The following is a 22,708-nucleotide window of genomic DNA, read 5'->3' as shown; positions in this document are numbered from 1 at the left end:
AATGAGTCCGCTCTACTGTTGGGTTAGGTTCAATCTTCAGTCAGCTTCAAGGGCAATCACTTCTAATTAACAAACCTTTTGAATTCTTCCAGGGAACATGCTCCAGACCTCTATAGTACTATAACAGTCAGACACACAACTCTTAAGGTTGTCTGACCTTTGAAATTGAATTTCATGCTATGTGTCCCCACAATGCCATCCAAGTCCTTCTTACCTTTTTGAGGGGCATGGTTTAGTGGGCATGGTGGGGATAGCTTGATGGTTGGACTAGTTGATCTTAGTGGTCCTTTCCAACCTTAATGATTCTATACGAGAGAGCTAACCATCTCCTTTGCTTTTGATAATTTTACATGTATCTATACCCAGAGAATAAGAAAGTCTACAACAGCTGTCCAAAAGCGTACTTACTTCCTGTGATTCATCGAGACAACGATCACTGACACTGAGGACCTGACACTGAAAGTACAGTTTGGAATTAGATTAAATGTGACTGTCTTCATGGAGGCAGATGGCATCCAGCTAAAAACCTTGAACTAGGTGGCAACAGCGGGGTGTTTTGAATTAGAAGGAGCGTATTTGGGGCTGAAAGAGGGTTGAAAGAGTAAACAAAGCCTATGCCTTCCATTTGAGGTTAGCTTTTTCTGATTCGTGGTAGATTCAATCTCACACTAGCAGACACTCTTTTCATGCCGACAAACTTGACTTCTCTGAAGAAACAAAGAACTCCACCACTGGTTTTTCCTCCTATCTATAAGAACGTGCAGTATCACCGATAACCTCCCTCATCCCAAAGGGATGGTATCACTGCTGTCCTTTGATATGCAGATACAGGGAGTAGGATTGCTGTAGTTATCCCACTGGTTAGCACTGAGCCTACGCAAAGCACAAACAGGTTCTCCAAGTCTTCCCCTGCTGCCTTGCACAGCTGAGGCCAATGGGCCACCACCAACCACGCCAGAGCCTCACTGGGCATTGGGATACTGCCCTGGAGCACCACACACCACGTGAGGCCGACTCATTTAGAGGTATGCATGTAAAATATCCCAGACCCCTTTTAATATAAACCATAATTGATAGCTAGCTTCTGCAGGGGCAATTTCACCAGCGTCGGAGCTTAATGACTGCCACACTGATGAGTTTCCTCTGAGTCACCTCAGCCCTATCCGGCAGCTTCTGTACACAGCAGCCTGTGCTCCTCACGTTTTGCTGCAAAACTGGGAAGAGGGACTTCTCCCAGAAGCCACAAGGATTGTTTAGGCAGCGGCTGCAGTGAACACAGAGCCCAGCACAGCACACTGTGGTGGCACAGGGCAGGGCTGCAGCCTCCTGCCTGACAGGCACCACGCCCAATGCTGCCAGCCCTGCCTAAACGCCCACCTCCACCTCAAGAGAAAACCAAATAAACAAAAAAACCCAACAACCTATAACGAGATAAGCCCTTTATAAACAGAAACAAACAGCTGCCCCCCTTATGGCGACTGTTCCCCCGGGAACGCCAAGCGCCGAAGAGAGCAACAGACTCAAACCCCGGACCTAACAGCACACAGCACCCACCCTACCCTACCCTGCCCTCCCCAAGGGGCTGAACCACGCATGCGCACAGAACGGCCAGGGGCCGCCCAGCCGCAGCGCGCCTGCGCAGTTGCCGCAGCCCGCTGGGCCGGAGCGGGAGCGGAGCGGCGCCCCCTCCCCCGGCCGTGCCATGGGTGACGCGTTCCGGAGGGCGGAGTCGGGCACTCAGGTGAGGCGCTGCCCCCGCTCTCTCAGAACCCCCGAGGCCCCCAAGGGGCAATGGCGGCTGCGCGCTCTCCCTCCTCGCAGCCCGGGGAAGGGAGCGCCCGACCCTATGCCGCCCCTTCAAGGCGGGCGCTGCGTAAACGCGCAGGCAGGGCCGGGCACCCCCGCGTCGGTCGGGCCCCGCGGGGGCGGTGCGTGAGGGGAGGGGTAGCGGCAGCAGCCGGGCCGCACAGCCGCGCCCGCCCGCCCCCGCTCTACCGCCCTTCCCCCCGCCTGCCCTGGAGTGCGGCTCCGGGAGGGGGCGGGCGGCGCCTGAGGGGGGCGGCGGGCGCTGTGGCGGCTCGGCTCTGGCTGCTGGCGGCGGTGTAAGACGGGGAGCGCTACGAGCTGTGACAGTTAATATCTCTATGAGTGTTTTCTTCGCTCTCCCGCTCCCGAACGGCGCAGCGGGTGCTGTGAGGAAGAAGAGCTGTGAGACAGATGGGGAGGGGTTGGTGTTGGTGTTGGTTTACATGCCGTGTGGAAGGTAGAATCTTATTCTTCATACGTTAAGGGGGTTGAGTTTTGGGGTTTGTTGGGTTTTTCCTACCCTGAAGCGTTTGTTATTCCTGCCTGCAATCAGCAAGTTAATTGCCTGGAGGTTTGTGTCTTACCCTATCGCAATACGCTATGTGGAGTACATAAAAGCATAGAAACGTGAGTGATCATAATTATTCTACGTTGAAACACTATTTTATTGTAAGGGACTTCTGTTCTTAAGGCCTTTGGGCATTTAAAATGTCATAGATGATCAAACCTGAGCAAGGTGGGAACCGATGGGTTGATAGAATCTTACAGTACACAGAATCATTAAGGTTGGAAAAGACCACTGTGATCTCCAGGTCCAACCCAGGCCGCCATGCCCACTGACCGCAGCCCTCAGTACCACATCTCCACAGCTCTGGGGCGCTTCTGGGGACGGTGACCCCACCACCTCCATAGGAGTGATGTGCATCATCCAGGCAAATGGTGAAAGCCCTTCGAGCAGCGTTTCATTGAAAATAAACTTCCTCCAACGTCCTGATCTTAAGATCTGATTGTAGTGAGGATTATACAGAGACCACAGCTTTGTAATTTTATTCTTCGGTGTAATTAATGCAGCAAATTAGAACGTTTCACAAAACACGATTGGTATGTCACAGTAAAATAAGTGATGAATTGCTAGCATACGTTTTCGTGCCCGAAGTTTACAGAAGTTCAGGTGGAGCGGTTGTGGTGGTTGAGAATTGAGTTTTGTCTCATGCATGAGATAGATTCGTGCTTCCAAATAGCCTGTAGGTTAGCTCGCAGCCCTTAGCAGAGCTCCAGTATTTAATTTGAATTTCTTTAACATTTTAATTAAGTAATATTTCTGACAAGACGTACACGTATGCTTACCTTTATGCCTAGCTCTGTTGAAACCTATATGGTACAAGCACGTAATATTTTAGTCGATGGGACTGCCCAAATGCATATTTCTTTATTTTAAAAGATGGAATTCATAAATTATAAAAGACATTGCTGAAACATTGGAGCATTGTCATTAATGACATTTAACCCAACTCATGCTGGATAGCTTGTTCCCTACTCCATGCACCTGTGTGCAGTTTCTTGTGTGGATAATTGCACTTCTCAAGAGTGCGTACAAGTGGAGACCTCCCCCCGGGATGTTGCTAAGAGGTGACGTTTTCTATGAAAGAAGATGAAAGAGCATTATAAAGGAAGAAACGAACGTCTACAGTTAAATTACAGAATCAGAAGCCTGTATTACATGATTTGAAATTATGGGTGTTTTTTTTTTTTCCCCGAGCTTTTCCCCATGGCAGGGCTTTACCCAGCACTACTCTGAGACGCCTGACTTTCACCATTGAGAGCACCCTTTAATCCCCATAGATTTTTCCCTTTCCCCCCTTTTCTGGAAGACAGTGTAAGTAAGCAATGTGGAAATGCCTTCCCTGGAGAACAGCCAAGGCAGCTCCTGCTGATTTGGGAAAACCTGCCTTGTCACTGTCGTGCCTGCAGAGGTGAGGGATCCCTGTCTGCTGCCTCATCGCGGTACAGCTCAGCTGCTGTCACTTCTGTCGGAGTGTGGACAAACCCTTGTGAGCTGGGAAGGCAAATTGTTCACTCCTTCTGCCAGAAACCCCATTGCTCACAGCGGGACACTAATGAGGCAAGTGCCTTTGGAGATTCTGCTTCAGAACTCGGAAGTAAATACGAGTTTGATAAAAACACAGGTGCGCTATCATCAGCAAATTACCATAAATTACTTACAGGAGGACTGCTCGGAATGAACACCTGTAGTTATTTAAAACGAGTGTATAAACTCATTTAAACAATGACGGATTCGTATTTAAACAATAGCAGTCGCTCTGCTGTGTGTTTCCAATGCTGCAGCAGTCGTCTAAAGAGGTGATAGTCTGAGAAGAGAAAGGGGCTCTTCATTTTCCCCCCCCCCAAAAAAAAAAAAGTCTGCAGGGAGTGTATTTGTTAGTGTAGAGATAAATGTGGGAGCAGCAGGCTGCAGAGATGCGTTTCCTTAGGGCCTTGTGTTGCAACCCAGCAGTGCTGCTGCTCCCAGCCCCTGTCCTGTTGCTGGGAGCTGAAGGGCATCAGGAGCAGCAGCTTGTGGTGGTTTCCTGTCTGTCAGCTTGCTGTGCTGCATGAGTGGGGGGAGAGCCCTGGCCCTGCTGCTGGGGTGAGCTTCTGCCACGGACCTGGGCTGCTGCAGGGCTCTGGGCGGCGACAGCTGCATTTGGGCTGCATGTATAGGGGCTCGTAAAGGTTTCGATGTTCTTCTCTATGTATGTCCACCCTACTGGTTCCCAAAATAATCAAGAGTTCTTCGTGTGTTCTGTTTGCTGCGCCAACACGTGAAGTGTGACAGGAGGGTCCCCAGGTCCAGAGCGAGGTCAGCCCGGTGTTTCATGGCCCCTCGGTGGGCTTGTCAGAAAGCTCTCCTGGAAACATGGGAACGGGCAAACAAAGGCAAACACATTGACATTTTGTTAATGGAAGGGAATGCTAAAATGTCAATGGAAATGTCACACTTAGATTCCCATCATGACCACTTCGAGTAAATTCAGGGCCATTTAATGCGGCTTTATTCCGCTATTAAAGGCAAACACATGCACAACTGTTTAAACAGCTTTTAAGAGAATTCAGAGCAAAAGCTCCTCCTCGATACGGCAGGGAGGAAAGTGAGATAAGGCGGCGTGCATTTAAAGCTTTGTGCTCGTTTCATGACTTGCTTTAAGGAGGATGCAATCAAACCAAACAAGATTTTGTTCATTTTGCTTAAATCTTTAAATGACAGCTGGGCGTCCTGCAGAATTAAATACTTGGTGCTCAGAGCGCTCTGCGCATCCCAGAGGGTCCCTTCCCACCTGTGTTGCTACTCGCAGGGAACAGGAGCTCCTGCACTGGGTGAAGCACTGATTCTCCTATGCCAAAACTGCACCGTGGAGTTGGGTGAATGCCTCTCTGCTTGGTATGCAAATAGCTGTCAATTTAAGAAATTGCCCATGAACTTTGGCTAACTCGTTTTACAGTGGGCTCGCTTTGCAGTGTGCTTTGGAGGAGCTCGCTTTACAAATCAGGACTTGCCTTACGCAGGTTCTTGGGAAGCCATCGGTGGCTAATTACTTCGGATCATTTTTAATCTATACCACGTTTGAACAGGTAGCTCTAATATGATAGGACCGGTAGCCCTCGAGAGTCCTGCACAACTTTTCAAATGAAATGTGCACGTTTTTATGTATAAGTGTGCAGTGAGACTGACTCGGGAGACTGATGACGGATAATGCTTCACCTCTCAACCAGCAGCATGGAGGTGATGGTTATTACACATCATCTTCTGTCCCTTTGTTCTGTCAATTGCCTGCACTGATCTATACCAGAGGTAATCCCTCTTGCTAGTCTGCCTGTGCAGATTTTTCATTTTGTTTTCCTGTTTCTCCTTTATTTCTGCTGCTGTGCATCCACTCCTTATTGCCGTTGGACCCGTGTTTGTAAGGATGGAAACTTTTGCTGCTGTACTCCATATTGTGGGTTTGCATATGGATTTATGAAAACATTTTAAAATAGAACTGTCATTGAAAACTCCCCGTTGTTGGAATCCTTTGAAAGTAATTCCCAACTCCATTATTTTGAGGTAACAGCATGTCTCTTCTATCTTTTTGTTGAAGCTGCTTGCGCGCCTTGAGGGCAGAAGTTCTCTGAAAAACCTTGAACCTAATCTGTTTGCTGAGGAAGGATCTCCTGTTCATGGTAAAAATGTATCTTTAACATATTTATGCAAAAACGTCGATGTAAAAGTTGTAACAAAAGAAATTGCTGAGCTCCATGGAATGGAGCACATCCAGTAATTCCTTGGTTGCCCAGGAAGTTGTTGGACAGCTTTTCCAGATGCTGAAATTCCATGGATTTTACAATGGGAGAGGCTGCTCTGAGTACACAAAGCTAGGAATACCTAATAACAGGCACAGGAATCACAAACTGAAAGGCTCGTGCTGTGAGGTACTACCACTGTTGAATACATACATATATATATATATAAATGAATGAATAGACTTAATATGAAAAGTATGTGGCTGCAGCAGTTATCAGCATACTTGTCTGCAATTTGGATTGCCACAAATTATAGCAGGTTCAGAAGAAATAGCAGAAAAAGCAATAAAAAGAATCAAGATAATTGGATGAGGGATGATGCTTAGTCTACAAATGCAGTCTCCGTGAGACCATTTGCGTATTATTTTGCAGCACTTGGGACTACGTTAAGAATTCAGCAATATATGATTCCTACCCATAGAAGTTTCAAATGTGATATAACAAAGACAAAGGGCAGAGAAATGTTGGTAAGTCATTGTGAATGGAGCAGAGAACAGAAGGTGATATAAACACTCTCCATTCTCAATTGGTTTGTTACCCACAAGAAGAATCATGACAATGGTGTATGCCTCTAATGGCTCCTTTTATTGTTGGATTGGTGTTTTTTTCTTTTTTTTGAGATGAAATATTTTCCTTTTTTAAAAATGCAAGATTAGAAAATGCTGTTTTTCAGTCTGGTTTTGTATTTCACATACAAGAAACAAATGTTTGAGACTGAACGGGGCAGAACCTGGTAGAACAGCCTGTGAGAAGCCTCTCCTGGGTGCCAGTAATTGCCCTTGCTGCTGCAGTCAGCAGGGTTTTATAGTTCCATTCATAACATTATCTGCTTTGATCTTAAAGCTCTGTAGGTTGTTCATGTCTGTCCCAAGACTATTCCAGAACCTCTGCTCTGAGATGCATGGGAACTTTTTGATTTCATCACCAGTTTCTCCTTGTGCCAATACATCACTGAGCTTATGAAGCACTTCTGTTTTTCTTTTGCTTTTAACCAATGGCATGAATTATTATTTGTAGTGGTCATGCTTCTTGGCTGACACTAATGGAGTTGCATAATGTTAGCAGAGATCTTTAACTTCATATAGATAAATGGACTTCACCTCTTATTATATTTTTACTTTGTCTTTTAATACCACAGTATATCTATTTATGAGTCCATGTGTTTTTTTCATGTGCGTTCTCGTTATCCAGTCCTTGTTGAATATCTGCCTCTGTCAAGAACTTGATTTTTAGTAGGTCTTTATGGAGTACTGTAACACATTGCCCATGAAGAAATGGTGAGATGAAAGCAATCCAATGACCTAAATTTTTCTTCCCTGATGGTATTTGAAACAAAGCGACATCAATATATATAAAGTTTCAATAAACTATACAAAGGTTACATCATAGTTAAGTGCTTGTAACGCATGTGTCAGAATATTATAAAATAGGAACTGTTAATAGAGGTACTGCTATGACATTCCAGTCACTGCTTCCAATTATGATGGAATTGTATATTTAAGAACACATGTGTGTTAATTACAGACCATTTGAGCTCTTCTGGAATCGAGCAAAAGTGACATGAGCTTTAAATAAGCTTCTGCAATTGCCAGTCATATTTCTCTTGTGCCACTGGCATGAAGGTGTGGGTGTCCATATAAAGCTCTGATGTTCAGCAGTAGTGTGACACCCAGAATTAAGTTGGAATAAATATTATGCCTTTCTACCCCACTTACAAGCGGTGCAAATATTAGTGACAGCTTCTACACAGTATGATAAATTACTAGCCCAGTAACTTCAAGGTGTTTGATGGTATGAAACCTGCTCTGCTGCTGCTGAGTATTCCACTAGCCTGCTTCTGAATGCAGCATCAGAAAATAGTTTTACCAGCATTCGGTAGCGTAATGGTTACAGAAACGTCTCAAGACTCTTCTGGTTCTAACAGTAACACAACACTGATTTCTAGGACTGAGCTCATTTTGTTTTAAAATATATTAGTGTTAGATGAATGCTGTAGTTCCCACATCATTTGGCTTGTCCTGCATAGTACTGCACAGCGGTGGTACTCTTTGGCCTGCTCATCGTGGGCCTGTTCTGCTCTGTCTGCAGTTCAAGCTGTTAGGAGTGGAACGGTGCATTGGGTTGCTCCTTAAAACGTACTCCTTCAGTTCATCAGTGCTGAATTTCTCATTAAATAATTCTGATAATCCACCTTGATCTGTCAAACCTTCCCAGCCTAACTTGACCCAGTTAGTTTGTCTTTCACATGTTCTGCCAAGCTCATGGAACATTCCTTTACTGCTACTATTAATGTCAGGCAGCATGGATTCTAATACAACAATTTTCCATTATCTTTCTTCCACGTTAAAGCATCTATTCCTACTCAGCCTCTCAGACCGCTTCCATTCTTGGAACAGTACCTCTGTACTAATCCTCCCTTCACAGTGCCTTGACATTAATGGATGATGCTGGTCTTGATCCCTCGGTTTCCTCCGTGACCCATTGTGAGAGATAGTGTCAGTGGCTTTCTGAAAACACTGCTGGCCACGCTTCCTGCGCTGCTGTGTCATGGTTTGTCCGCTCTGATCCAGAAGGATGAATTTCCCCTCCTTATCTTCCTGTAGCAGCCTGGCCTCTAATTGAAGGAAACCCTACTTTTATAGTTACTGCTATAAATGGGTTCTGCTTTGCATCAGTTCTTTTTGTGGGCAGTCCCTTCAATAATCACGAAGGCACAGAAATCCCCTGCTCCCTTGAGGTTTTCTTATAGCCCGAACTGTTATTCTGTTCAGAGTATCAGCAGAACTTAAGTGTTTTGGTCAAACTCCAACACGGCTGTGCATCTTGTTTAGCAACGTGGAACAAACTTTAAGTCTTGGTGTTGAAATTTATAAGCCACCACCACAAAAACTCTTCATTGAGCTTGTAGGTTTTACTGAAGTCTGTTGGTTCTTCCTGAAAAAGGCCCCTCCAATGTTCTGTGCATTGCATGTTTCTTATGTGAAGTTCTGTAGATTGTAGGTAAAACATCTTCAAGTGGATGAAGTCAAGCATTACTTCACAGAATGATGAATTTGCATCATTACAAATAGCAAGTCAGATTTGTCCACTACTGCTTCTGAAAGGGCATGGAGTTGCTGCATTCTTTGAGCAACGTCTGCTGTATGAAGGTAGATCTCACGATCTGCATCGTGTGTCGGCCAAATCCAGCCGTTGGCCTGGGTTCAGAAATGCCATTAGGGGCAGCACAAAGCTTGTGCCGAAGCCCGTGGCAGGCAGAACACACATTTTGCTCTTTAATGATAGATACCTTACACAATTGTTCTAAAAGATTTCAACAGACTTGAGCTATGGGGGCATGACCTACCCAGCATATTTAGGACTTCTCCCTTCGGGTGTTATAATTGTACCCGGTTCTGTTGTGTCACCGGTGCAATATCTGTGACACAGCAGAGCGGTGACTGGCTGCAAGTGGTGGAGTTGGATACTGCAACTTCTGAGCAGGAAGAGAAAGTGAAGATTAACGGTGTAGGAAGTGCAGTCATCTTTCATCTCAAAAGTGGGGAGAGCCATTCAGAACAGATAAGTAAGGATTTGGGAGGCAATCAAGCTTTTAGAATAAATTTGGAAGTATCAGAATCTCAGGAAAATGAGATTGCAGTATTGGATAAGCAGGGAATTTCAGTAGGGAGAGGTGGGCAGATGAGTGCCGTTGAAATCGGTGCATTGTTACGTCAGGTGTAAACTGCTTTCAGTGCTTGCAGTGGGTGAAGAGCTTAGTTCTTCCTCACCACGCTCTTGTCCCAAACTGCTTCTTGACTCTACATGCACTTGCAAGCAAGGATATCCTCTGTAAGTTAAGTAGTGACTTGAAAACCCCTCTCAACTCAGGCAGGCGCAAACATGTTTAAGTGCAGTTGCCATTAATTCTCTGCTCCTGCATCACCACTATAGAAAACTGTTACACCATTTGCACTTGTCAAGGCCATGGAAATCTGTGACCTTCCTGCAATTACAGTTGTGTGGTTCTACTTACAGTTGTATTTACCCTGCTGCCTAAAATCCAGAATGTCATAAATAAATAAGCCAGGTTCCAAATCAGAAATTTGAACAGAACATCTAATATTCTTTTTTTCAGTCTTGCCCTGATTTTAAGATGAGAAGCCTTTGGAAAAGGCTGTAGAGTACCTTGTATTCACATCTGACAAAGGAACTGTTTTCCTAGTAGTGGGTATTTTTTTTTTTTAATTAACATTTTCAAATCACTTGATGTGTATTTTGCTGACACGCGTGGATCAGGCAGTTAGGCTGAGCGTGTGATGAACAGAGAACCTCTGCTTCCAACAGGAAAATCATTGCCTGGAATTGAAGTAATCTGTGCATTCCTTTTGTCAAAAGCAGCAGCCTCACATTATGAATACAGAAAAGAATACGTGTTAAATATGCAGGCATTCTCTTTACCGGTCACAGGTTCCTGGAGGGATGTTACCAGGTAAGCACATAACACGTGAAATGGTGAGGGACAGCCTGTGCTGTAAAAATAGATACACCACCATTGTTTGGAACCTTTTTTTTTTCTTATTTGCTTGTCCTCTACTTTTTTATTTCTTAATTATGTGTGCATACTATACCTAGATGGGTTTTTAGTAGTATAGCAGTTTTCAGCCTTCATCTGCCTGTAACAATAAATGAAATCCAGTTGCCAACCTTTTATTGATATAACTGTCCTAGATGCTATTGAAGTTTTCTTTCCACCCTTGTTCCCACTTGATTTTTTTTCTCTTCAGATGCCTTCATTGAAAATTAGAATTTCTCTTGGTAGATGCTAACTAGCATTTAAACAATTTTTATGTCTCTCAAAGCTTTCAAAAATGCTTTTTCAAATTAGTGGAGCAGTGAATATTGGTTCAGTAAACACTGAAAATCGACTCGGAGCTCTCACGTGACAGCTTGCTTCTTTGTTTTCGAACAGGAGATGTCATTGAATTCCACGGTCCGGAAGGAACAGGAAAATCTGAAATGCTTTATCACCTGATAGCCCGCTGCATCATTCCAAAATCAGGAGGGGGACTGGAAGTAGAAGTCATGTTCATTGATACAGACTACCATTTTGATATGCTTCGTCTCGTTACCATTCTTGAGCACAGATTGAAGCAAAGGACAGAAGAGATGATGAAGCGCTGCCTGGGAAGGCTTTTTCTTGTGAACTGTAATAGCAGCACCCAGTTACTTCTCACTCTTTATTCTCTAGAAAACATGTTTTGCACTCACCCCTCTCTCTGCCTTTTGATCTTAGATAGCATATCAGCTTTTTATTGGATAGACAGAAGTAACGGAGGGGAGAATCTTCACTGGCAGGAGATGAATCTGAAGAAATGTGCAAACTTTCTTGAAAAGCTTGTGAGAGAGCATCACTTGGCCCTCTTTGCCACAACGCAGTCAATTATGCAGAAATCTACAAGCTCTGCAGAAAGCTTCTTTCCTTCAAAACTTCAGCCTGAAATTGATGCAGACTATCGCCCTTATCTTTGTAAATCATGGCAACAAATGGTAACCTACAGGATATTTTTTTCCAAGCAGTGTAATTCTGGCAATAGCAAAGGATTTACACTCGTTTCTTGCCACCTCAAAAAAAACCATGTAGTGAAACGTTCATTTAGTATTGCGGAATGTGGAGTTCAGTTTTAATTTCAGTTCATCTTTGAAACTTCTGGCAAATCTTGGTGCTTAGGCCTGAGTAGCTCTAGGTAGGTTTTGGACCTTTTAAACGAGCTGTTTGTTGCTGGCTGATTAACAGTTTTTGTCACGAATTTCTTTAATTTAGAGAAGGGCAGAATGCCTTAACATTTTTTAATTACTGTGGATGTTCAGTCTCAGCTAGTGAGGAATGTTGCTATTATTTGTTCGTGCTTAATGCAAAAAAAAGAAATTAAAACAAGAAAATGATAACTGAAATAATTTTAAACTCCTGGTATCCTTCATTAACCTAACCTCTGCAATATGCAGTCAAATGCACTGCCTTCATTTCTGGATCTTATGCTTTTTAATCCTCTTCTTCCAAGGTACAGAAATAGAAGCCTAGTTATCTGTGGGGAAGACTGCAAAAAGGCCACGTGTTCTCTTTTCAAAAATACGGGTCTGGGTTCATTCCCAGTAGATTAGGGCACACGAAATGCATTCACGACTCTGCCTGAAGAGAAGGATTTGTCTTCACAGCCCGGTGAATAGTAGTAATCCTGACCGTGGTTGTCTAATCTCACCATCTCTCTGCTTACGTTATCATATGCTCAGAGAAACAAGGATTTCAGGTGTGTCAACCTTCAGAGATTGTTGGTTGTGAAGAATCTAAAGCTAGGACAAAAATGGAGGCCTGATTTCCATAAGCGAAGGAGAACTGAAGACCCAGCTCTGGGTACCTGTGAGTCTGTGCTGCATGCAGCACATGGTTTAGTCCTTGCCAGCAATGAAGTGTGGGTTATGGGTTGGTTTGGGTGGTGGTCTTTTTTTTTTTTTTTAATGCACAGACAAATTTCTTCCCCCCTCTCCCTCATTATTTCCTCCCACTTCTTTCCCTTCCTCCATTCTGCAGGAATGCCATGCCTCTGGTCTTTACCAATATGTATTTGCCACATACAGAGCATTTGTGTGCAGGATTTGGCATGCAACGTGTTGCAATTCTGGCAAAGAAAATTCTGAACTTATGGGAAATGCCCTACAGTTCTGGCATAGAATACCATATTATTTATTAACCTAGAGTGCCCTTTGAAAGCTTCAGAGTGCTTTGCAAGAAAGAAGATTGCACACAGTACATTATTTAATACAAAAACTTACATTAGCTTACAAATCTAAATTACTCGAATGAGGGGAAATATTTCTCACAGCAATATTGGTTCAGTCATGTTGCACAACGCGTTCCATGGCTTAGATCGAACAGATGATTAATAAAAACGCAGCTTTGAGAAATATCTAGCACAGTATCTTTTTGAGAAAGGTGCCTTAAAAAGGAAATCTGCAGTTAGACTCTTTTAACTTGCTGACTTCTGAAGCCAGCCCGTCCAAGCTGAATGCCTACCTGAATTCCCAGCGGTGTCTGGGTGGGCTCGTGTCCCCAGACTTCAGCACGTGGAGCTCGGAGCGCACATCCGCACTGCTGGCTGTGGAACCAGGCCTCTGCGTGATGCGGGCAGATCTGTGCGAAGATGCTGAGCAGCGCCGCGTCCTTGCAGCCCAGTGCCCTTCCCAAGGCAGGAGCCGTTGGGAGAGGTGCCAGGGAAGTCACTGCTCACTGCCAGGTGCTCGTGGCTCCCAGCAGTGGGGCTTTGGGGAAGCTCTTGACCAGAAGTTACGTTCGGACCCGTGGTTAATGGCAAGTAAACAAACCCATCCTTTGCGGACTCATCCATTTTTAACTTCATTTCGTCTTGAGTTCCATCACTTTCACAACGAATTCAGTTTAATTATTCTTTCTGTGGGAAACCCTGGTTTTTTGGTTGTTTTTTTTTTCATCTTAAACCTTCCCTCTGATCACTTCTTCGTGTCTTCAGTTCTTTTCTTGTGAGGCTTAATGAGTGAATGTTCTCTTTCTGACATCTCCGCAGTGGTGATGATTTTACCGACTTTGTCATTTCATTTGTGCTTTCTTTTCCGTCACCGCCGTTACTTATTTCAGAACTTGTGTGAGTACGCAGAGACAAGAAAAACATAAAGCTTAACCACCCCGGCTAGAGCAGACCAGAGTTAAATTGCTTAATAGGAGTGGACACATCCACTGTGAATTATTATACAGACACATTTGCATTCTTTATAAGAACGACTGAGATGATGCGAATAGAACTGCAGAACTTTTGAATGTAAAAATTAAAGGGCTGCATCATTTCTACTTTTAGAAGTCAACAGTTCCCTTTTCTATCGGAGTGCAGCTCAGCTGAAGATCAACTGCTTTCAGAAAACCATTCTTGCTGAAATATGTTTGAGAAAAAAAGCAGTGGAAATGTTCTGGCATCCCCATCTGGAAGAAAGCTTTTCTAATATTCACAATGTAGTTCATATTTTGCATTGTACTATAAAATAAATGTGTAAGCTGAAACGAAGCCAAAGTTCTAATTGATGAAAAAGCGTTCAGCTCAGGAAATTTTGAAACTTCACATTTATTTTTACTTTGAACGCAGGCAGCTTTTATTTTTTTTTTTTTTAATTCCCTGCTGATTTCAGTGATGGTGCTCTGCACAATTGTTCTAGATACAGAGCAAGCCCAGCTTTCGGAAACGCGACGCTCCGAGTTTCCCTGTCCGTCTGCAGGAGGGACAGGCAGAACGCCATGGGGGAGCGCGCTGACCTCACCCTCTGCCAGAACTGTGCTGTGTAGAAAAACGAACCTTTAGGATGTGAGTCTAAAACAGACGCTGCGATAAAGAAGCTGGGAAGCAGCAATGTCGTACCTTAATTAACTGTGGGTATTCAAAACGGTTTTCACCGTGTTTTTAATGGGGAACTTTTCTCCTCCAAAGTCTCCTTTTTCACCCAGACCTAAGTGCTGCCCAGTTTCCAGCCCGCTGGGCGACCTGCAGTGCTGCTGCAAGCTGCTGCCAGGCAGGAAGAGTGTTGCAGTGATTCGGGCTGAGCGGGTCCAGTTGTTGGAGATCTGCCCTGCGAAAGTGCCACCGTGCATTGTTAAGTATGAGAAAAGAATGCGTATGCCCTCAAACTCTTTCATTTATCCAAGTATTTCTTAGAAACGAAAATCCTTTCATGTCAGTGTCGCTGTGCTTCAGCTGAATGTTGTATGTCGAGGCTTTTGTAGTTGTAGGAACTTCTTATGATTTCTTAGAATTTTGTTTGTTGCTTCATTTGCAACGCTGAATTAAAGCAGCGAGCAGAAAATGAAGAGGAACGAGCTGAACCTTTTTTCCTCAGCCTTTTATAACGAGAGAACTTTTTAGCAAACACAAATTAAGGTCTTCTGCAGGTTTTATATTTATTTTTAAAATAAACCAGGATTTCTACAGACACCTGCAAAGTAAATGTCATTTTTAGATTCAATTTTTCTTTAATCCTAGACTTTTTAATAGAGCAAATAAAATACAAGAAACAGTTTGCTTGGTTGAAGTTTCTACTTGCACATAAAATTGGAGTTTCCTTTCTCTTACATACCTGGTGCCAGCCACTTAAATTTCCATGGAGCCTGGAAATGGCAGAAGGTAAAGGTTCTTGAGTGGAAACATGCCCACAGTTGTATTTTTATTGGAAACTAATGGACCAAGTCAGAAAGCAATACCATTTTGATGGCTGCCGGGCATAAGGCTTGCACCATGTGCTGGAGAGGAACGTGATATTCTGCTTCTTTCCTGTGGCTGCCAGAATAGTTATCTCTCAAACCTCTTTATTCAAGTATATTTTCATACAGAGAGATCCAAGTGGGGCAGTGGGCAGCATCACTCTGCCAAACCAAGTACCCCCCTCAGGAGAAAGCTGTGCCACGTCGCTCAGCTTCAGCTTGTGTAGGAAGTTGCAGTGAATACTCACCTGGATAAAAGCTGCAGGTTTAATGTTTGCAGCAACTCCAGAACAGCACAAGGCTTGCGCATTTTGTAAAGAAGGGAAGAGCTGGGAAGCCGTTGGCTTCTGGGAAAGGAGCTGGGAAAAGGACTGGGAAAGGAGCATCAACCAGTACAATGCATCTGCATGATCTGCTGGATAGAAAACTCTGATGCCCTACAGCAGCCTCCGAAATGAAATGTCTGGCCACGTCTGAAAGAAGACAGCAGAATGGTACTGAGCTGTGAATGATGTGTAGTAAGACAAAAGGATTCTTAAACTGTTGACTAACACGTCTAGCGTGGTAATGCTTTAAAATAGAAAGTTGGCCGTAGTTGACTTGCAGGTTCTTCCCACCAGGAGATGAAGCTGGTGATGGATTCAGCTATGGAGATGCTGCATTATTTACAATAAAGGTAAAAAACCCTGCTGCTTTGGACCCAGGAGGAACTAAATGTAAAAACAGACTTCTTTCTTTTATGGCTTTGTTTTTGTCTTTTTTTTTTTTCCTGCAGTGGTAGGTGCCTTTTCCAACAATCAGCACTTGCTCCAAAAGCACTCTCACAGCTTTCTGTGTCAGGACCATGCTTTTACTGGAAGTAAATAGTTGTGTGTACACCCTTCATTACCAGTGCAAACTGGGATCGAGCCCACACGACACGTCGGTGTAACTGGTAGATAGCTTTGGAGGCTGCGTTCTGTCTGCCACCAGGAGTAATTTCACGTTGGAGCAGAGCCTTTTGAAAAAATGTGCCTGTGACTTTCCTTGGGAAATTTTGGCAGGCGTCCCCCTGCTTTCCCACACTGCTTTGCATCCTGCCCCAGCCAACTGGTCCGTGTACCTGTGTGGGCCTCGCGCTCACGGAGAGCGGTGACGAGATGTCAGCACCTTGCCAAGCGCTGGGGAACAGCCATGTTCCCGATCTTGGCACTCGTACCGCAGGACTTGGCACCACCGCTGTACTTTATAATTTAAACCATTTGTCAGGGTTGTTTCTCATGCATCTAGCTGGGTCTGTACTGAAGACCTCCTCACCCTCTGGGGAGAGATGAAAGAGTAGAAATCTTGGTTTCTGAGGATCAGAAAGACAAGATTTTTAGGCTGTTGCTACAAAAAGCTGCTCTGGGCAGCCTGTGCCAGTGCCTCCCACTAGTAGGTGGTAGATGGTGCCGGCCACTGTCATTACAGCAGGTTTGAGCCACACTTTCCCATTCTGCATCCTCCAAATGAAGACACTGGTCAGTGAAAATGCAATAGCAAGTCCCTGTGCTTTGAAAGGCCGGGCTGCCAGCTGCTCCTGCAGACACTGCACTCAGTGAAGAATCCTTTCTCACAGAGTGCATGGCTCAAAGTGTCATCCCACAGTCATTAGAAAGCTGTGCTGCATTTGGACCATGCAAGAAATGCATTCAGAAAATCAGTGCATGTTCGTAGAGATCTCATCCAAGCATGTTTCTGCTCAGTAAAATCTCCGGCAGTTTTGACAGCGCTGAAGCTGCTTTTGACTCGCAGAATTTCGGCAGAATCTTTTTCTGATCCGTTAAAAAGTGATTATAGAAGAAAGTAAACAAGGCACCACGTGGCGCACCACGATTCAGAAGGCACAAATAACTTCAGTCCCAGGGAGACCCCCAGCGTGATACAGAACGGCACTAACAGCACCGAAATAATTGACCATCCTCCCAGAGAACACAAAATGGGATTCTGAGATGCAGAAATGAGTGTGTCCCCAGCATGGGGATGGGAAGGGGCAGAGAAGAAGGGAGGCTGTTTGGGGAGCTCCTCTAGACTTTGCTAAAGCGTGGAAGAAAGGAGAGCCACGTGGTCACCAATAGCTGAAAGCAAAGGGCTCAGCTTCACCCAAGATCCTACAGAAAATGTCCCCAGTGACAATGAATGAGTGCTGACAATGGCAAACAAGCTCTCAAATGGTAAGGATGCTCCAGGAAGTCCCAGCGACTGCCACCAAGAGGAAGATCTGTAGAGGACTGGACCCTGCTGAGCTTGTCCTGGTGGGAACAGCAGGTTCCCCGTGCCCCTGTCACGGCTCCTTCCAGCAGGGGACAGGACACAGCTCAACACTTGTGGCCTGTGGGAGGCCCCACCGCCAAGCTGTGCACAGTCCTGTCCCATGCTTACAGACTCATCGTGTGACTTTCCCTTGTCCTTTATTTTAACTCCTTAACTGTGCAGTTCTGCAGTAAGACTGCAAAGCTTGCACTTCAGTTACAGTGGGTATTGGTGGGATTTGTCTGACGAGAAAGCCACATTTTGTAAAATCATACAGATGTTCGTATTCTCACCCATCAGAAAAAGTGAAGCTGCTCATAAGTAACCTAAGCCAACAGTACAAACCAACTGTGTAGACAGTGGAGCTGCAGAGATCTCCACTTCCAAGCTTTCAGCGGTGGAAATGGGAACTTTGGACATTTCTCAGGTGGCGGTGACTCCTAACCTCTGCCGCTTGTCCCATTCCCCCACGCCAGCCCTGCAGAGCCACAGGCACCACGGTACCAAACCAGTGAGTAAATCCCTTTCTCTCCTATTGCTGAAGCTCCTTAGCTGTCCACATGGCTCTGCTTTGGTGGGAGCACATGCCTGGGTTTCGTGTTGAAGAAACTCAAGTGGTTTTGCAGCTCTGAGTGAAGGGCAGAGGTTGCATCTATCAGCTTCAATGACATTTGACCCAGCCCTAGCAGTATCAGCAAAGGACTGATGGCTGAGAAATCAGGGCAGCATAACCAAGCATTGAGATTTCAAAACAGCTTTTTCTTTTCTTCCTTGTTCAGGTTTTATTGCCACTACTTGTATTTCTTCTAGGAAACACACATTTCCCAATGCTTCCTTTTCTAACGAGTCATAGTTTGTATTGTATCCTACCCACAGGGGATGTGAGAGGCAAAGGGAAAGGAAGGGGCACCGTCTCCAGTTCTCTCCTGGATTGAATCCATGCTAGGTTGGACTGTGCAGTACACAGCGGTGTTGTTCCACTACTGCATTGATCAAAGGTAACCAGGACAATGGGAGAAGCAGGAGGGAGCCCTGAAAGACAGTGCAGGCGGAGCTACAGGTAGACAGAGAGAGATTGAAATAGAAGCTGTGGATATAGAGAACAAACTGCTGCAGCATCTGAAAGCCAAAAGTGAAACTTTGAGCTGTTCCCTCTGCGTTTGGGCTTCCACACACACAGCAGGGCTGAATTAGAGCCTGCAGATGGAAACTCGCAGACCCAGGGCACCGAGGCTGGTTCCCTAGATCTCTTTTGATCCCACAGTCTGCGAAGTCTGCCTTCAAGGAAAATAAAGCAATACAAATGAAATGCTTTCTGCTAGGATAAGAAATCACAAAATACCGGCACTAAACTTCAAAATGTGCTGAGTTTCCAGTATTTCGGTGCCAGTGCTGTCCTGCCCTTTATTTGAGGCCAAAATCATTATTCTTGGGAACAGGTAGGTTTTCAGACTCTCCTTCCAAAAACCATTCAGTATAATTATGGGACAGGATGTACTCAAACTAAAATGCTAATTCATCCCCAGACTAAAACATGCAGGCTCCAGGATTCTTGGTGTGAATGACAGCAACACATGGATAGGACAGAAGACATTTCGTCTTGCAAAGTCATCATCACACAAAATAGGGCATTCAAAGGGAACGGAGGAATCCTTCAGCTCCAGCAAGTCTAATGAAAACAGAGTGCAAGGTAAATACACTTAGGCTGTGGTCTCCCATCCCAGACTTCCTCCATGTCTGAAGCAATGTGCCAAAACTCAGTGCAGTGCATCTCCCCGTGCCAAAAGAAGCCCATCGTAAAGCAAGAATAAATACAAGTACAGGCTGGCACTGGGGCTGGAGCCTCATCTCATTTCGGACTTGGCTTGTTTGCCTGCAGGTCGCACTAGTTCCTTGGGTTTGGTGCTCAAAGGAAAACCCTGATAATCCTGGGTAGGGTGACGCTGAGTTCTGAACACAAAAGAGAGATCAGGATGTATTCTTGATGTAAAGAAGCAGCAGTCTCTCCCCTCCCAGTCCTCTGCATTGTCTGAAAGCCTTAAGTGCTCCTGAGTAAGGAGCTGGCTTTTTGTAGACTTATGGATAATGGCCTTGTTCAAATCAAGTATCCATTTTTAATGCACAAAAGGAAAAGTAGAAGGTTAGTTGAGAATGCAGCTTGCTGGAAGTTCTGCCGTGAAACAGCAAAGCTTAAAGGTCTGTTTTAAGATGATTTAGCAAACACGGGTTGGAAAGGCCTGAGCACTGGGCAGCTTTGCACAAGTAAGCAGGCATCAACCACTAAATGCATTAGTGCTATAGGTAGGGCCCATGTTCATCTCCACCCGCTAGCACAAGTCACAATATTGCTTGTTTGCTGCAGGTCTGTGTAGCCACCATTCACAACCATATGCCATAGTAACTCCAGAACAACCTATAGATTTAAATGCTAATGAGTACAGCATATGCTAAATGATAAACCTATCAAGAAAAGCAGACCTAAAGCAATGTGTAGAGGCAGATACTGACAGTAAAATTTGAAACATTTCCCATGTGAACGTAAAACAAAATATTACAGGTTAAAAACTAGCAGAAGTCCTAGTGGTCTGCAGGAGGTCCTCCTTGCATGATAACACCGTACTTCTCACCAGGCTGTGGATATCTCACCAACAGCAGACAGCTTAATCATGTAGATCTTGATTGCTTTTATCAGTTCTTTTCATCGGGCCATAACTGCGTTGTTTGGGGCTGACTTTGTGCAGAAGCCACCAGAGCAACGCACTACTGAGCATGCTGCTCTGTTGGCACCGCTCAGGGTCGTCGCTGTAACAAAGGGATCTCAGCCTGCAGAACCCCAGTTAAAGTTGCCTCCCGCCAATCTGCCACATGCTAAATTCCAGCAAATTGCTTAATTAAAGTAATGAATGCAAACGATGCTCTTGTCTGCGCTATGGGTAGCTGGAAACTCCCTCCCTACACGAGCAACAATGCCTTGTCCTTTACCGATGTGGCCTAGATTTTATCTGGCCCTTTCTGTCAGGAGGGATCGCTGGGAGCCCCTGTGCACACACCCCTTGTAAGTTTTCCTATTTCATTGCACAGAAAATATTTCTGGTTAACAATTTTGGTTGTCTCATTTATTATATTCCCTATTTCTAGGGAGGCTCATGCATGTGTTTAATACATGAACAGTTCCAGGGAGGTCAATGGGAAAATTTATATGTTTAAAGTTAAGGGTGTGCGTACATCTTTACAAAGTCAGACTGGACTTTGCATCTGTGCCCAAAGCTTTTCTCCAGCTGTGTCTGCCTGCACATACCTGACTGCACCAGGTCCCTAACACTAGTCCATTATTCTTCCAACTGGAAAGTTGAAATCCACCATTTACTGCACGGTCGCGGTATATGGCTGGAGTCCTCTTTCCTGTTTCCGTCCCAAAATACTCAGAACGTGGGGCATGAAGCAACGAGCATGGTGGCTGGGAAGGAGCCTGCACACGCAGCCGTGCTGCTGCTGCTGTCCTGCATCACAGCCCAGGGCCTGCAGTGGGACCCCCGGCTCAACAGGCAGCAGGCTGTGATGACCTGCACTCGCTTCCATCTCATTCTGGCTCAAAATCCTTCATCTGCGCCCCAGAAAAGAAGTAGCAATGTTTTTCTTCTCTTGGTTTCATTTTCTCTGCTGCAAAGCGTGGCCCAGTCTAAGATTCCATAGAGCAAAAAAGCAAGCTCAATGCAAAAGCGTAGCTGCTGCCTACGTCACATTAAGCTATCAAGTAGGAACAACATTTTTGCTCAGCAATCATATTCCCTCCCATTCTCGCGCGAGCCAAGAGGAGTCTCCTGCGGTTACAGCCAGGGGATGGGAGACGAGCACTGAGCTGCTCTTGGCTCAGCTCATCCTTTTGTTTGTGTTGGACACATGGTGACACTCCCCTCCTCGGATCCCAGAGCCTGCAAGCCATTTGCTTGCATTTTGGACCAGACGAGGCAGTGCTTTCCTACCAGCACACACACCGGGTGCTGCCCTGCTGACAAAGCAGCCGTCTGTCCTTCTGCTTCGGCTTCGCTGCTTCGAGTCCCATGGCTCCCACCTGAATCTGGATAATTTTTTTGTTCAAACCTGGACATTTCCTGCACTTTTGGAGAAATCTAACGTAAAATTTTCCAGCCTATTGCTATTGAGCCATCCCTACTGCCAGTTTGGCAACGAAAAAACCCAGTCCTGAGCCTTGCTGGGCCCTACCAGAGCCACGTGGCTGCATGGATCTGCTTGCACAGAGCAGTCTGCAAGAGCAGTGCCTCAATTTGTCATGCTCTGGTAATAAATCAATCCCTTCCCATCGCTAGGGGTTAGTCAGCAAACTCTTACTCATGCGTTTCTCACACAGCAAGTCACTTCCTGGTAGTATCCGTGTGAACGTTTCTGCATCCTTACCTTCTCTTCAGGGGAAGCAGCTAGATGAAGATGGTTTTCAAGAGATGCCATTTCTCTTGTAAACTCAGAGCCAACAAATACCTCATTTTTCTGCTTATGGTGAACTGCTATTGGGCATTCCATCTATGGAGTGTCCCCTACGCCCTCAAGGAGCAGAGAGATCACAGAGAATTTTTAAGGTTGGAAGAGACCACTAAGATCATCTAACCCAACCATCAACCCATCACCACCATGCCCGCCAACTCCTGTCCCTCAGTGCCACATCTATACGTTTCTCGATGTCCTCCAGGCAATTGGAACCGCTGAGCCCATGCGTGGCCTGGCCTGGGGGCTACAAGCAGAGGACAGTGGTGGGAGGTCCCCTTGGCACCGCTCCTTCCTCCTTTGAGAGGAGGCTGAGGGGACACCTCATTGCTCTCTTCAAATACCTGAAAGGTGATTGCAGTGAGAGCAGGGCTGGTCTCTTCTCACTGGTGACAGGTGACAGGACAAGGGGAAATGGCCGCAAGTTGTGCCAGGGGAGGTTTAAGTTGGGTATCAGGAAAAACTTCTGTACAGAAAGGGTTGTTAAGCACTGGAACAGGCTCCCCAGGGAGGTGGTTGAGTCACCTTCCCTGAATGTGT

The 22,708-nt window shown here is 45.3% G+C and overlaps 1 protein-coding gene and 1 long non-coding RNA gene across 3 annotated transcripts; both read left to right on the top strand.

Moving 5' to 3' along the window:
• XRCC2 (X-ray repair cross complementing 2) lies at nt 426-12,088 on the top strand. 2 transcript variants are annotated; one of them, XM_021386290.1, is made up of 4 exons: nt 426-1,741; nt 5,943-6,024; nt 6,517-6,611; nt 11,096-11,231. In XM_021386290.1, the coding sequence occupies exons 1-4, from the start codon at nt 1,703-1,705 to the stop codon at nt 11,156-11,158; spliced, it is 279 nt and encodes a 92-aa protein (XP_021241965.1). In that variant the 5' UTR covers nt 426-1,702; the 3' UTR covers nt 11,159-11,231. The 2 variants fall into 2 exon arrangements, with proteins under 2 accessions (XP_021241965.1, XP_021241964.1); XM_021386289.1 differs by lacking the exon at nt 6,517-6,611 and having other exon boundaries at nt 1,319-1,741; nt 11,096-12,088.
• LOC110393423 lies at nt 2,270-4,225 on the top strand. Its single transcript, XR_002435006.1, has 2 exons — nt 2,270-2,433; nt 3,582-4,225. It is a non-coding gene; the product is annotated as an uncharacterized LOC110393423 (long non-coding RNA).

The sequence above is a fragment of the Numida meleagris genome, chromosome 2 (assembly GCF_002078875.1).
Source record: "Numida meleagris isolate 19003 breed g44 Domestic line chromosome 2, NumMel1.0, whole genome shotgun sequence".
Lineage (NCBI taxonomy): Eukaryota > Metazoa > Chordata > Aves > Galliformes > Numididae > Numida > Numida meleagris.
Note: the sequence above shows the minus strand (reverse complement) of the source record. Positions and strands in the feature narration are given on the sequence as shown.

Coding starts and splice junctions, on each gene's coding strand:
- XRCC2 (XM_021386289.1), top strand. CDS start 1,703: ATGGGTGACGCGTTCCGGAGGGCGGAGTCGGGCACTCAG. Junction 1,742..5,942: donor GGGCGGAGTCGGGCACTCAG/GTGAGGCGCTGC, acceptor TTTTTGTTGAAG/CTGCTTGCGCGCCTTGAGGG. Junction 6,025..11,095: donor GGAAGGATCTCCTGTTCATG/GTAAAAATGTAT, acceptor GTTTTCGAACAG/GAGATGTCATTGAATTCCAC.